The sequence below is a fragment of the Chaetodon trifascialis genome, chromosome 6 (genome assembly GCF_039877785.1).
Source record: "Chaetodon trifascialis isolate fChaTrf1 chromosome 6, fChaTrf1.hap1, whole genome shotgun sequence".
NCBI classification, from domain to species: domain Eukaryota; kingdom Metazoa; phylum Chordata; class Actinopteri; order Chaetodontiformes; family Chaetodontidae; genus Chaetodon; species Chaetodon trifascialis.
The window spans coordinates 7,041,414-7,055,720 of NC_092061.1; the positions used below are offsets into that span (position 1 = coordinate 7,041,414).

General features: G+C 43.1%; 1 protein-coding gene across 3 annotated transcripts in view; it reads left to right on the forward strand.

Moving 5' to 3' along the window:
* Positions 1–12,107: 12,107 nt before the first annotated feature.
* Positions 12,108–14,307, forward strand: part of tcf7l1b (transcription factor 7 like 1b) — a 31,334-nt gene continuing 29,134 nt past the window's right edge. For all 3 annotated transcript variants that reach the window (XM_070965003.1, XM_070965004.1, XM_070965005.1), the window contains exons 1-3: positions 12,108–13,035; positions 13,184–13,256; positions 13,351–13,478. In XM_070965003.1, the coding sequence (XP_070821104.1) occupies positions 12,859–13,035; positions 13,184–13,256; positions 13,351–13,478 (378 nt within the window). In that variant the 5' untranslated portion in view covers positions 12,108–12,858. The remainder of the gene's footprint in view (positions 13,036–13,183; positions 13,257–13,350; positions 13,479–14,307) is intronic.

Below are 14,307 nucleotides of genomic sequence, written 5' to 3' on the forward strand. Positions count from 1 at the left end.
AGTGCATTATTAGAGCTTTCTGCAGCTTCCCCTTGTCTTCCTCCCGTGTTTTGGGCATTAAAACAAGCTGGTGACTGCATGTTTTTTTTGGCTTGGAAAGTTTAAGTGATGCAATCATATAAACATTTATGACTTCAAGGATGTGCTTATTAAAAGGCATTATATGCTTTAACTGTGGCTGCAGAGAACTTTGCAGGTTTTATTTTGCCCTAATTGCATAGCTGGTTACGGGATGTCTCATTTACAGGCAGGGGTCCATAGCATAAAAATAATACTTCATTTCAGTGTTTTCAGAGACCAAACCTGTTTAAAGTGACAGGCTGAGTGACGACTTGTTTACTGAATAGCTTCAGACTCAGCTTCAACAAGCACCAAAAATACAAGAACTAATTTTGAAGAATGGTCACCTTTAAACTGCTGTAATTGTTGTTTAATGCATATTTGGTTGTTTAAATTACAGCAATGCATCAGATGTAAAGCTCATCATCTGTGTTGTGTCTCAGGTGAGAAAGTAAATTCAGGCATCGGAGAAATGTGGTGAATTAAATGTGGAAGAATTTTCATCAGCAATGTGATAAAATGCAAGAAAAAAGCACCACAAAATGGATAAAACTCAGGTAAAACCAAAGTGCACTTATGTTAAGCTCCTGTCCCAACATACTTCACTTTCCACATTTGGATTGGACTAAACATTGTTGTTGTTATAAAACCAAGCATGAGTTATGGATTCATCATCTCTAAAATGATTTGGGTTATATTTTTTTAATTCTTCTCTGATTATCAGGATTTAAAGTCTCTCCAGAGAGAAAAAAAGAATGAGCTCAGATCCAGTCCCTTGTGTCTTTCACCTCTGATCCACCCTTATCAGATGTGCATCATGTGGAGCACAGGCGCAAACCACACATATAGTCATAAAGAACCAGTAATCCTGTGGGGTTAAGCACTTAAAGAGCAATCCACAGAGCCCTCTGTGTCTCTGTGTTGCACCACAGTTCTGGCACAGTGATTGACAGCTCTGGAAACAGTTTTACTGTGCAGCTCTTGCAATGAGTAGTCTCCAGAGCCTAGGTAATAACTAGTCTGGAGTGTTGACTAATACATTTAGCGGTGACTCTCCATAATCAAATGCGTTCCAGCTGTTTGAGTTCTGATGACAATGTCAGGTTTTCCCAGTTTGCTGAGCTTCCTTGAGAGACAAAGGAGGGATTTCCTCTGAAACAGACAGGCAGTGGCAGCACCAACAAACGGCTTGGTACTGTTATCATATCGAAAGTCTGACTAAATATAAACTTATCATCTGCAGCCTGAGCCTGTGCAGAAATGAGGGAGAAAGTAACAGCTGAAATCATGAGTGCATATTTTCTGCAGGCCTTGTCCTGAGACAAGTGCAAAGAGAATCGACCCATCTTAAAAAAAAAAATGAAAGCATCCTTCCAGTCACAGCATATATTGTAATATTTTGTGACCTCGGTCAAAGGGAAATATCCTCTTTGTACTTTTGTTACAGCCAAGCGCGCGCGTGCACAGGCGCGCGCACGCACACACACACACACACACACACACACACACACACACACACACACACACACACACACACACACACACACACACACACACACACCCTCTCTTCAGACGATTTGAATTTTCAACATGGTCCAGAGGTATTAAAGCTGGCACCTGTTTGACAGGACTTTACTGTGCAGAGGTGTGTAGTTAGTGTCTGTGATTGTGTGTGAAAGTAACTGACTGGGACGTGGGGGGGCTGTCCATCCTGCTGCACAATAAACAGTTTGTTTCCCAGGAGCACCCCTCATGTTCCTGTTGTTGGCTCCATCGCTGCTCACTGGGAAACGTCCTGGCCTCTATTGTCCGAGAGGTCGGGGGTCACAGGATGCTCCTAAAGGCCCAAAAGGGGAGGTAAGAGGTTGGATAGTGAGGCATGATAAAGAGCTAACCCCCCCCCTCTCCACGCACGCACCCCTTAAAAAACAAAACAAAAACTGCTTCTTTTTTCCCTCTCTTGTCACACCGTCTTTCATTCGAAGTCTCAGTCATCATCAGGAGTTTCAGGAAATGAAATCAGGACGATGCTGCGACTGACTATTCCATATCGAACATCCTGATGCCCTTTCTTCATGTGTAGAGCTCTGTTCCTTGCGTGCGTTCTTTGCATATCTTTAATGGAGGACTTAGTCCACAAGGTCTCCCATACACAAAATGGGAAATTCAATCTGAGCAGCTAACACAGGGTAAGGCATATCATTAAAGAAAAAAACAGCCAAGAAAGGAGTGGTTGTATTGTACCGTCTTTGCCACACAAATGTTATCCTTTAACCACAGATGGGGCTAAAACACTGGCTGAGACTATGGAGCAGATACATGCTTCTGGCTGCAGTGACATTTCAAACAGCATAGAACATGCACACTCATATAAATGCTGTTTTTGCAGCCCGATTAAACATGTCGCCTCGTAACAGCAGACGTTTATGGTAGTTAAACAGAGACACCATGCAGCCATAATGGAACCTCTTGCACTTCTCTGGAGACGACATACAACCTCAGTTTGAGCTTTTGCGTGAAACAGCAGCCATGCAATGTTTCCTGTGAAGTTAATTTTTTAAGACTTTCGAGCAAGAGTCTTATTTTTTATTGCACTTTAACCAAAGAGCTTTAGGGCCTGCAGCCCGTCCTGTGCCGCAGTGTACTGGAGGAATGGAATGAGTAGACAAGCTATTCTCTGGACCTTCACGGGGACACATTTATCTTTTTTATGGAGCTAAGCTAACTGGAGCTTTGAACAAAAATCCAGATGCCTGTTGCACTGCATTTTATCCGCCTAATACTAATGGATTGCTATCCAGAGCACCTCGACAGCAACAAACAGGCTGCGATGCTTTGTGTTTGTATCTGTCCTCAAACTAATATCGTTTATTTTCTTCTGTGTGAACGATTTATTGAGTCCCTCAGCATTCTCTGAGATCAGTGGATGCAGCTCAGTTGGTTGTTACTAGATCGTGCAGGTGATCCAGTCACTGTTAGAGCCCTCAGCTTCTGTAACACTTTACCTACTGAAATCAGGTTACAGCATCTTTCATATCATCTCTTAAAACTTTCTTTTAGCATAGGAAGACTTTCATGAATTTTTAAACAGAAGTTACTGAGTTTTATAATTCTACTCCTGCAAAAACTCTGATGTTTTATGATCCCTGCGCTGTTTTTATTTGGTTCTTCTCTGTCTGCTTTTCTTGTTTTTATCTGTTTCATCTACAGTTTTTTTCTTTTTCTGCGAAACATTTCGTAACCTTGTTAAGAAAAGTCCTCTTCTTATTATTATGTTATATGACATTTATAGTACTGTCTCGCACATTCATAGGTGGATGGTGAAGCAACAGAGAAAGAGGAATTTAAATCTTTTACTTCAGTGAATTTAGCAAAAACAGTATAAAATACTCCATGACAAGTATCGTCCTGCATTCAAAATATTACTTAAAGCAGCAATAATCAGAATTTTTATAACAGCAATGCATCAAACGACCATGCAACAATGCGATCATGTGACAAGGATCACTTTGCCGCAACATATAGAGAATTATCACCTGAATCTGCATCTGCCCCCAGCTTTATGGAGCTTTGGGGAGTCTCAGTCACTCTCTCTGCTTTCATACTGATGCTTTCAGTGAAAAGGCCTAAAATCCCACTGAACACTACCTGCTCACCAAATGGTAGACAGACACAGCAATTGGCGGGTGAACATAGTTGAGCTTTTAGCAGCTAAAGAGCCAGATATTTCCCTCAGGAGTTGGTAGAGACCAAAAACAGAGCTAAAAGAGAGTGACTGTTGGACTTGACATTCATCAGATGGACAAAAACATGAATGATCATGTTCCTCCACAACCGCTGCTTGTGTCAATAAGCAACCTTTTGCCAAGAAGTTCTCAGTATCAGCTTAAAAGGTGATGATATGTCAACGTTGTGTTGTCAGCTTGTTTAAAAGCACAGCATTATCTGCAAAAAGTGTCCGTTTTGCAGATAAACCCTGTGATTGTTGTTATGCTTTAAATCACATTACTGGTTCATGACTTTGGAAGTAGCATTTACTGTTTTGCCAATTTTAGCTGTGTTATTGTGGTGTTGGGTAATTCTTAATCAGCAAATTGCTGTGTAGCCGCAGCTGCCAAATAAATGTTATGTAACGGAGAAAAAGCACAATATTTACCTCTAAAAGGTTCTGGATTAAAAGCATAAAATAACAGAGACAAAATAGAAGCACTCAAGTAAAAAGTACCTCAGATTTGTACTTAAGTACAGTGCTTGTGTAGATGTACTTGTTACATTCCACCACTGCATAACTGTGGTTTTTCATTGTTCTTAGTCTTGTTATTGTATGTATGAAGACTTGTAGTGACTGATGTAAGGTGAGAAGTTAATAAAGGTAACATGAGATGCAATAGGTGCAGCACACAGCCATCTTTTCAACCACAGGCAATTATGGATATAACGCTCATAGTCTGAGTTACATGTCATGAATCTTCCTCGAGGCCTGACCCTCACCTCGTCTTGCCCTGTCATATCAGGTTAGGAGTTATACTGGAGCAGAGACGTGACAGCTGGAAATGGTTTGAGGCTCTCTGGATAGTTTGTTTTCAGACCACGCTGCAGGGAATGGATGAGAGACACGTGTAGGCTAGCCTTTGGCTGTAGTGCGTATGTGCCTCATGGTGATAAAACTGTTCCTGTGAATGATATCACTGTAAAAATCTGCACTGCAGCATATTTAGTCTGCTCTTAGAGTTCTCTCTAAGTGTGACAGGCTGATCGGAGCGCTCCAGGTATCCCAGAAATGTGTCACTATCCGAGTTAATTAGACTCCTCTGTGCTTTGAGCACTTTGACCTATTGGGGATTCATTTCCTGGCCTGTTGTGTTTCTAAGTCTGCAAGTGGGGTTCTGGCATAATTTGCGTTCTCACTTCCCAATCCTTCTCAGATGGTGGGGTGCTTTTCCTTCTTTATGACCAAATAAATCTGACTGGTGCCAAAGAAAAAAAATGGGATTAAAATTCCCTCATCGCTGTCTTGAGGAGCCCAGCTGCACTGCACTGTTTGTTTTCCACAGCACGGTGCAGCTGCAGAGTGCAGCATTATACAGAGGAGGGCCAAAGCAAAACAGAAATGACTTATTTTTATTGGCACGTACCTTCCCATTCACCGAGTGATAATTGTATTGTGGAATTAAGCAAGAACAACAGTCCGCTTTGGAAAATTTTAATGTGGTTAAACATGCTTTCTGTTTACATATTCAAGGTGGTTTTCTTCACTTGGAGCATTTTTACAGTAGCTCTTTTCCTCACAGTTTAATTTCTCTTTCCTCTATCTCTAAAGACACACTGAGCTAGCAGCGCTCACTGTGTGTTGAAGAGCAGCAACAACACAACCTGAGAGTGTCACCAGAACTCAGAGAACGATAATAACCTGGACAGCCTGATGATGGAAACTCGACACAGAACAGCGTGTACAGGTATTAAAAAAGGTTGCAGTCATTTCACAGACATACAGCTGCTTTTTTTTAACGACCACACGTGAACAGCTCATTCACACATGAAGGCATGAGCTGCAGAGAGAGACAGAGAGAGGTGTTGATGGAGCTGGAGATAATGCAGGGAGAAATGTGGTGCAGCAGGTAAGACACGTCTGTGAGCAATATTATCTGGGCTATGGCACCGTTCAGGTGATTCTCTGTAAATAATGTCTGAACGTAAATGAGCATGACTGCCTGGCAGGTTTCTGGGAACTCAGTCTCTCGGCTGAATGCGATCACTCATCCGCCCTAACCTTGGAACGAAGTTCGCTAAAGAATAGAGGGAGTTGGCTTTTGTGCCTTGTTCAATTATCCAACTCATCTCATGCCATTTCTTGGATTTTCTGTTCTTTTTCACAATTGCATCCATTTTCAGTTCTTTGAGTTTGGATGCGTCTGATCAGCATGCCGCAGTTCCCTGAAAAGAGTGCACTGCCAGCACATCGATTCACTAACAGCAAAACATCTACCCTCTGAACTGATAAGAGCATTCAAAGGACCAGGAAAATAGATTTTCACTTTCCAAGAGTATCTGTTCTCTCACAGCTTAGACACAAGAACACATTTTATCCAAAATAAGACTTATAAATGACCTCATTTAAATGGTATTTGACACATAAATGAACACAAATCAACACAGGTCTAAACATCTATTTTGTTGGATGTGACAGGCCTCATTATGCCCAAAAATTCAAGTTAAAGTGTACACAAGGAATGCAATACATACACATCTTTTTCTCCACTGCAACCCCGCCTCCCGTGCACACACTACCAGCTGTAGACGCTCAAGCATGAGGCTCCCACCAGCGGAGGCTTGTGCAGTAGGAAGAAAGATTTACGCACCACCGTGTAAAGATGATGGTTTCCAGACCCGCTGCATTATTCTGATAGTGAGCTGCACATGGTCATTCTATAGAGAGAGAGGGTAAAACCAAGAACACAACACTAATAATAAGTAATCCATGTGAAAAACAAAAGTCCTCATGGACTGGGAATAACTTCTCCTGTGGATACACACACACAACAGCCGGCAAGGACGCTAAAAATATGCAGAAGACTTGTGGTGCAGTTTCCCAAGGCCAGAGAAAGGAAATAGACTGACAGTTTCTCCCTGACCCCTTTACTACCCCCCTGTAACCTCCTAACAACCCCCACGGGGGATCCTGTCTCTATGTGTAAAACAGACAGTCAAAAAGCATCCTGGAAACTTTAGAGCCACGAAAACAAGGGGACATGAGGAAGTCCAATAAGCTTGTATGTAGAGGGCTCAGTCGGGAGATAATCTCGAGGCCACACACACCAGGCGCCAAGCCTATAGAGCCTAAAAGCTCCGTGGCGCAGCACAGCAGCGTGGTCATTGTTGTCTTTGGAAAGTAAGCAGCTTCAGTGAGGCCAGTGGTGTGAAAGCCACCTCTCTTCTTGAGTGTCTGCTCCAGAGCCTGGTGTTGACATACAGGGCAGGTGCAGCTGCTCTACAACTGCATCAAGTAGAACCCCCTTCACACACACACACACACACACACACACACACACACACACACACACACACACACACACACACACACACACACACACACACACACACAGTCAAATGCATGCACACACAGAGCTTGGATGTCACAAGACAGGGTTATATGGACAAAGACAAATCTACCATTTTCTTTAATATCTGTGCAACAATCAGCGAGGCACTGCTGAGTTAACACAGGGCCCCACAGAGATGAAAACAATGGCTGGATTCTTCTGGCTTGAAGATGGCTATGGGAAATGGCAGGGATGCCAGGGCTGATAAGTGACCGAGAGGCTCAAGTTACTTCCAGCTGTCTGCAGCCATGCATGCCTCTGTGGAATGTATGGTTCACGCATAATGCAAACCATTTCATTTGCGTAATGCTCATAAAAATCTGGCGGACATATTAAATAAAGTCAACAGCCTCTCACTTGGGCAGGGTTCACATCACAGGAAAGAATCTCCAATCCTCCGAGGAGCGGCGCAGTGCGCCCTCAGCTGAGAAAACACAGACAGTTGAAGACTGTGACCTTGTGAGCGATAATGTTAACTGGATCAATAAAACCAGGCAATAGCAGAAAGCCTGGATGCAACATCTGGGGAGAGTCTGACTCCGGCTTTATGGCGCTCACTGAGCTGTGCATAGTAAATGTCCATGAGGACCTGTTGGCGTTGTTGGCTGTGCTTGTTTTTTCCTTAAACCATAAAACAAAGATTTCCACGTAGACAGCAAAATGAATAGTATATTAGTCTTCTAGTAATTAAAATTACAGGAAATTAAAGGTGATATATTTAATCATGCCTGTAAAAGATTAATGGTATCTAACACAGGCTGTATTTTTGTGCTGTAAACTGAGCTGCACTGAAAAACTAGCGCCACCCTGCATTAGCATCACCTCAATACCAGTGAGGGCCTCTTCCTGTCCATTTGGAAAATATAAGTACTTTTTCAAGCTGCTGCACGCTCCAAAAGGAGAGTGCTTTTGGCAGGCTTTGAAGTTCTCAGAAATAATGCTCCTTAAAAGCATCCTCTGCAATACAGAAAAACACGAACATGTATTTCAGCAAAGAGGCATGAGCAAGCTCTTCTTAGCAGCCATGTAAATCCGCATTGGAGGACTCGGACATGTTTGATGTCTTTCAAGTCTTATAATGTTACACCCTTTGCACGAGCGGCATTGATTAGCCTTCGCAAAGGCAATATTCATTCATTCATTCACACATTCATTATCTTTACTGGAGTCTGCCTGAGGTGCTGGATGGAAATGTGTTGATTCGGTCTGTATCTCACTGTTCACATGTTCTAATCTGATCATATAGAAATAAACACAGTCAACACTCATTCCATTAAAATAAGATGCCTTCATTCAGTGTTTTTCCGCACACAAACATCTCACAAACAGGACTCCTCTGGAAAAGGATACTACAAATGCAACATAACACCAGAGAGAAGGAGAAAGGCAGGAATGAAACTTTCTTTTTCTTTTCTTTTCTTTTCTTTTCCCTTCTCTGCACAGTTTAGTGTTTCAGTTACACCCTTTAGGCAGTAAAAACTGTCATCTAATCATATCCTCACAGTCTTAAATGCCATATACGCCCATACCAGGCTGGAAAGGGGACCTTTCTGTGGATTAAAACGGATATGAGGTTATTTTTGTGAGATCCATGATTGCATGAGGCACTCCCATCCAGACTTAGTGTGATGACTGAGGAGGTGAGCTAATATGGCAGAGCGGTGAGGCAAACGAGTTGTGTAAGTTCATCTGCAGTGGATCCTGCCCTTTGGTCGAAAAGACAAATGTTTAGTCTTTTAAAGCTGTTGATCCTTATGTAATGTCTGAAAGAAAGTTGGTACACACTTGATGTTTGCATAATGGGGTCATATGAGGGAAAAAGGACTTAAGGATGTTTAAAAATATACAGATATCAAGGATAAATTAACACCAGTGGCCCTGAATCAATCAGAAGATACAAAAAACCAGGTGGGCGACAATGTGTTTCATATATTGTCAAGAAATTATCTTATGCATCACATCTATTAGAAGAGCTCCATATATATATATTTTTTTGCTCCATATTGCAAAATTCAAGCTCTACAAAACCGAATGGAGATGTTCTGGAGGGCTCGTCGGATTAATAAAAGAACATAACTTGGGTACGCTTCAAAGACAATCAAGTGAGACCTAAATCTCCTGAAGTGAGATAGATGTAGCACATTGTGTAATCTCACATGTCCTCCGCACACTTTAACTGGTATCATTATGGAGCTTGACAGGGCGGGATTGGCCTGGCAAGACATGTTGGACACACTGCAGCAGATCAGAGGGAAGACAAGGGAAATGCTTTAACACCTCTGAAACAGTGAGGCGAAAATGCGGTGCGGGGATGGGAATTACTGCTGAATTAAGCGCCGCTTTGATTGGAAACTGATTGACCGATGGTTGGCAAAACATGAAAGAATGACCTTGAATTCTCCAAAGCGAGTATGGATTGGCACACAGCATCTCTCTCTCCTCCCTCTCCTGCTTTCTCTCATCCGCCCTCACTGTCTCACACACACACACACACACACACACACACTGATAGGAACACACATCACAGGGAGAAACACATACATGGGTATCGACACACATGAGTGCTCCATCTCTGCTTTTTCGCACTCTCTTTAGCGAGGGGGTGGGGTGGGGGGATGAACACACAGTCACGTACGACAAGCCAGAGTTGAGAGAGCAACTTCAAAGTAAGGCAGATGCAGGGACAGCACCCTCTGAATAAATTTTCTGGCCACCAGTCGATCTGCCCCCGGGCTAAGATTGTGGCTGTTCGCATCTCTCCTGACCCCTCATCAGCTCCCAGTTAAAACCAATCCCACTCTAACAAGGCAGTCATAGAGAGAAGGGAAGGAGGCATGGGTAAATATAAAAGGAGATAAAATCCTCTTTCAGGTGTTGCAGCTATGAGGAAATTCATTTTCATCGAATACCCGATTGTCCGACTTTGAAGAAAACCGTGCATTGATCCGTCCCAGCACATAAAACATAGCTGAACTGTATGCTTCAGTAATTATATGCATATGTGTGATTCTATCCGTAAAAGACTTGCTTTCAAGCAAATCAATTAACCTGCTTCATTCACACACCAGCAACCATTTTGTAACAATAAGCATCCTTTTGAAATGGTGGCTTTCTCACACTGGAATCAAACATTTCAGAAACACTGTATTTTTTTTTTTTAATTTATCACGTTAGTGTTATATCTCACTGTGCTGCTACAGCTTACTGCGAACAACAGTCTACTTACCGCATGCCAACGGTGCTTAATAACACCCTGCTGAAACTTATGTGTGTGTGAGAAGTGTCAACATTTAAGAGATATTCCTGCTCAACTGTTTATGCATGTCATTATTATTTTTCCGTTTTGGCTTGTTTTAATATTTGATTTCTTTATTAATCATTCATGAGGCTATGGTGCATGAGCACTGAATATTTGTAATTACACCTGCTGGGACACACACAGTCCATTACATCTCTGACATGTGATACGTGCAGGAACAAAATCTGGATTTTCTCTGTTTTGTGCTGTTTTTTTTGGTATGGAAAAACAGACTAGGTCGGAGTCAAACTAAAGGGTTGCATCATAAATCAGGGTGAGCAAAATGAACATCTTCTCTGAGCATCATTTGGAAAATGCATTCTCTGCATACTGTTGCCCAGAAAAACAATCATATGTACCCTGAGGGCAAATATTCACCTGTGTGTGCAAGCAAGTGCAAGCCTGTGTATTTCTGTGTACAAGAAACCCACTATCCATAACTACCCAGCGTGCAATTCATAGAAGATGCAGTATGCAACCGTATATGTTGCTTTTAACTGAATACAAATACACACAGTGAGGTGTACACGCACACAAACACCCAGGAGGAGTGAGGATCTAATGAGGCCCGTGGAGACACTGCTGAATTTGTCAGTCAACCCTCAGCTTGCTGACACGCAGTCGACAACATCAATGACTTCTTTTCTCAAACAGGGGAAGCCTGTCGAATTGCATCAGAAGCACAGAGAAGTCTGAGGTCCACTGGACTTGGAGTGAGAAAGCTGGAGATAAGATGGGGAACTTAACAGCGAACTCGTGCATGCTGCAACCTGGAAAACTTTGCCACTCTCGATGCTGTGTGAGCAAACCCTGCGCTCCTTTGCCATGCATTTAAAACACATCTCCAAGTCATGATTATGATTTATGTGCAGGAACAAAGAAAAAAAAAAAAAGCTTTAACCACTTCCCTTGTATTTCCAGGACTGCTTGCAAAACTGGGCCTCCAATCCTGTTCCTCAAATCAACAACGGGGCATGTCTTTCAGTCTAGAGAGACACAGAGAGAAGTGAGCCAGGCTCGTCCTGTCGTAGGAGGCCTGGAGGTTCAGAGGCTTGTTGCCTCACTCCCGTCATGCCTACAGTTGTGCCATAATGGGCCATGCTTATCCCAGGTGTTATTGTCTCTCCCTATTGTTTCAGGGCACGCAGACATGCAATTTACATGGCAGTGTGTAATTATGACTTTCTCGCTCAAGCCTGGCCTGTCATTTTCACACACATGGAGGCAGTGTGGTCTCTGACAGTGCTGGAGATATCAGCTGGTCACACCACATGATAGGCTGCTACTCTGGTTTACTTCAGCTCTGATGGAGCTTAATGAGGGAAAGACCTCAATTTTACTTATTCTCATTAACAGCAGGGAGGATTTACTCCTGTTTTTACTACTACTACTTCTTCTTCTTATAATAATAATAATAATAATAATAATAATAATAATAACAATAATAATAACAACAACAATAATAATAATAATAATAATAATAATAATATGCACTGAGTGGATTTGCTTGCTGTGTTTCCCGTGTGCTTGTGCTGAAATGCCCTCGGTGGCTGTGCGTCGGTGGCTTCAGGGTGAAGAATGGCTCATCTACATGGTGCTGAATGAAGTGTCGGTTTTCAGCGCAAACTCCTCCCCTACGGACGGGCTGCGCTTTTCTTCCACTTCAACAACCAAGTAGTTTTCAGGGCGCATTCCCCGGCAGCAATGTGGAGGGAAAGGGCGACCACGTCCAGCTGAAATCTTTCTACTTTTTGCGTCGCGTTTTTTTTTTAATTTCTCTTTTAGAGTTTCTAAACTTTGCGTTTGTTTCGGCAACACTGCGGCTCGTCGACTACGAAGGAGGAAAGCGAGTTAGAAGTGAAGAAAACTGCAGCCACACCGTCTCGTTTTCTGTTTTTTTTTCTTCTTTTTTCTTGAGCCATTGTTTTCTTACGCATGGATACGAGGAGATGAAATCGGACGTGTTTCTCGTCGTTGAGTAAGCTCTCGGACGCTCGGACTGCTAGTTTATGTGGTCCCCGGGCTCTGTAGGAGGAGGAGAGAGAGTCCCATTCCTCAGCAGCACAACAAGGAGAGGCACACAGGGGCCACAAGTTGTCCACAGGCTGCGAAGGAGGCGAAACTTTGCCAAGTTGCTGCGCATCCGGCCGCTGTCGCCAAACGTTGATCGCTGTTTTGCACCGACTTTAAACTGGATTATAACCGCAATGCCCGTCATGGACCACAGGATCCCGTTCAGAGGATGAGAAAGGAGTTTTGAAACATGAACACTTTCCTGTAGTTAGTTTACTACTCCAGCGACACGTTTGGACAACACTGATCTGATATATATAAAAAAGTCAATTGTTCCTGCGTTTGTTTTTCCTGCCCTCGATACTAAACACACACTGTCCTGCAAAAATGCCACAGCTGAACGGAGGTGGTGGGGATGATTTGGGGGCCAATGATGAAATGATATCTTTTAAAGACGAAGGGGAGCAGGAGGAAAAGATATCCGAGAACGTATCGGCGGAAAGGGATCTGGATGATGTGAAATCCTCCTTGGTGAACGAGTCGGAGAGCTCATCAGATTCAGAGGTAAGGACGCAGCCCACGTATCAACATCCCACCCCCGAGACACGGCTCAGCATGCAGAGAAATCACATTTAATGGTGTTGAAAGTTTCAATAGTTTCTTCCCCTCCGTGTGTGTGTGTGTGTGTGTGTGTGTGTTCTCCCCCTGTCAGCAAGCAGAGAGGCGCCCCCAAACCAGACCCGACTCAGAAAGTTATGAGAAAGCAAGAGACTACTTCAGTGAAGGTAAAAAAAGACAGAACCCCCCCTCAGTACTTTGTGTGCTACGGCTGGTAATCATGTCGCGTTTATTAACCCTGACTTTTCTCTATCCCTGCAGCACTGAGAAGGCAGCAAGATGGTGGCTTTTTTAAGAGTCCTCACTATCCTGGCTACCCGTTTCTCATGATCCCAGACCTCACCAACCCGTACCTATCCAACGGCTCTCTGTCTCCGAGCGCAAGGACGGTGAGTGTCCCCGCGGGTGTCTCACTCTTTATTCCTGTCTTCATTTTATCGCACTCTGCAGAAAAAAAAGGAAAAAAAAAACTTTGGCCGTGCGTAAAAGTTCCTTGTGCGCTGCCAGACCGCCATATTCCCTCCGAGTGGCCTCTCAAGGAGTACTAACTGCTTCTTTGTTCTTTTTTGGGGGGATATACATTTCTCCCTGCCACCCACCCTCGACAGGGCTCGCGTTTGACAACTTCTCGTTCGGCTCAAAGTTCAGACACATTAGTCATTCTTTCTTATTTTGAGTGCACTCACTCTGAGTCCTGATTATATACTTTGGAGTGACCTTGTTAAAGCTGTTTGTGTGCTTTCATTATTATTTTCCCATTTGGACTATTACTCTTCATTATTATGCAATGTACATTCTGGTTTTTCTATACTGTATTCTTCCATAATGTAAATATTTTAACGTGACTCATCCCCACCAGACTCTTCCTTTGTGCACTTTGCTGTTTTCATGGACATATTTCTTACGCGTGCAGGCTAGTAGCCATCAGCTCAGTGTGTTTTGGCCTCTGCAGGATTTTGGCTCACATTCTCTGCAAAAAAAAGAGTTGTTCCTGAAGTCACATCCGAGAGTAACAACAATGTAATACCTCGCTTTGACGCACATGGGAGGCATTTCGCCACAGTGTCCATGACAGCTGCTGTCCAGAGACTTTTAAAGTCTAGATAAGCTCGACAGTCTTAAGTAAGTGTCGTTGATGCAGAGTTTGCAGTGATTCGTTTACTTGTTGCACCGCATCGGTTGTCAATGAAGCTGCAGAGCTGCTTCTAACCAGTACTG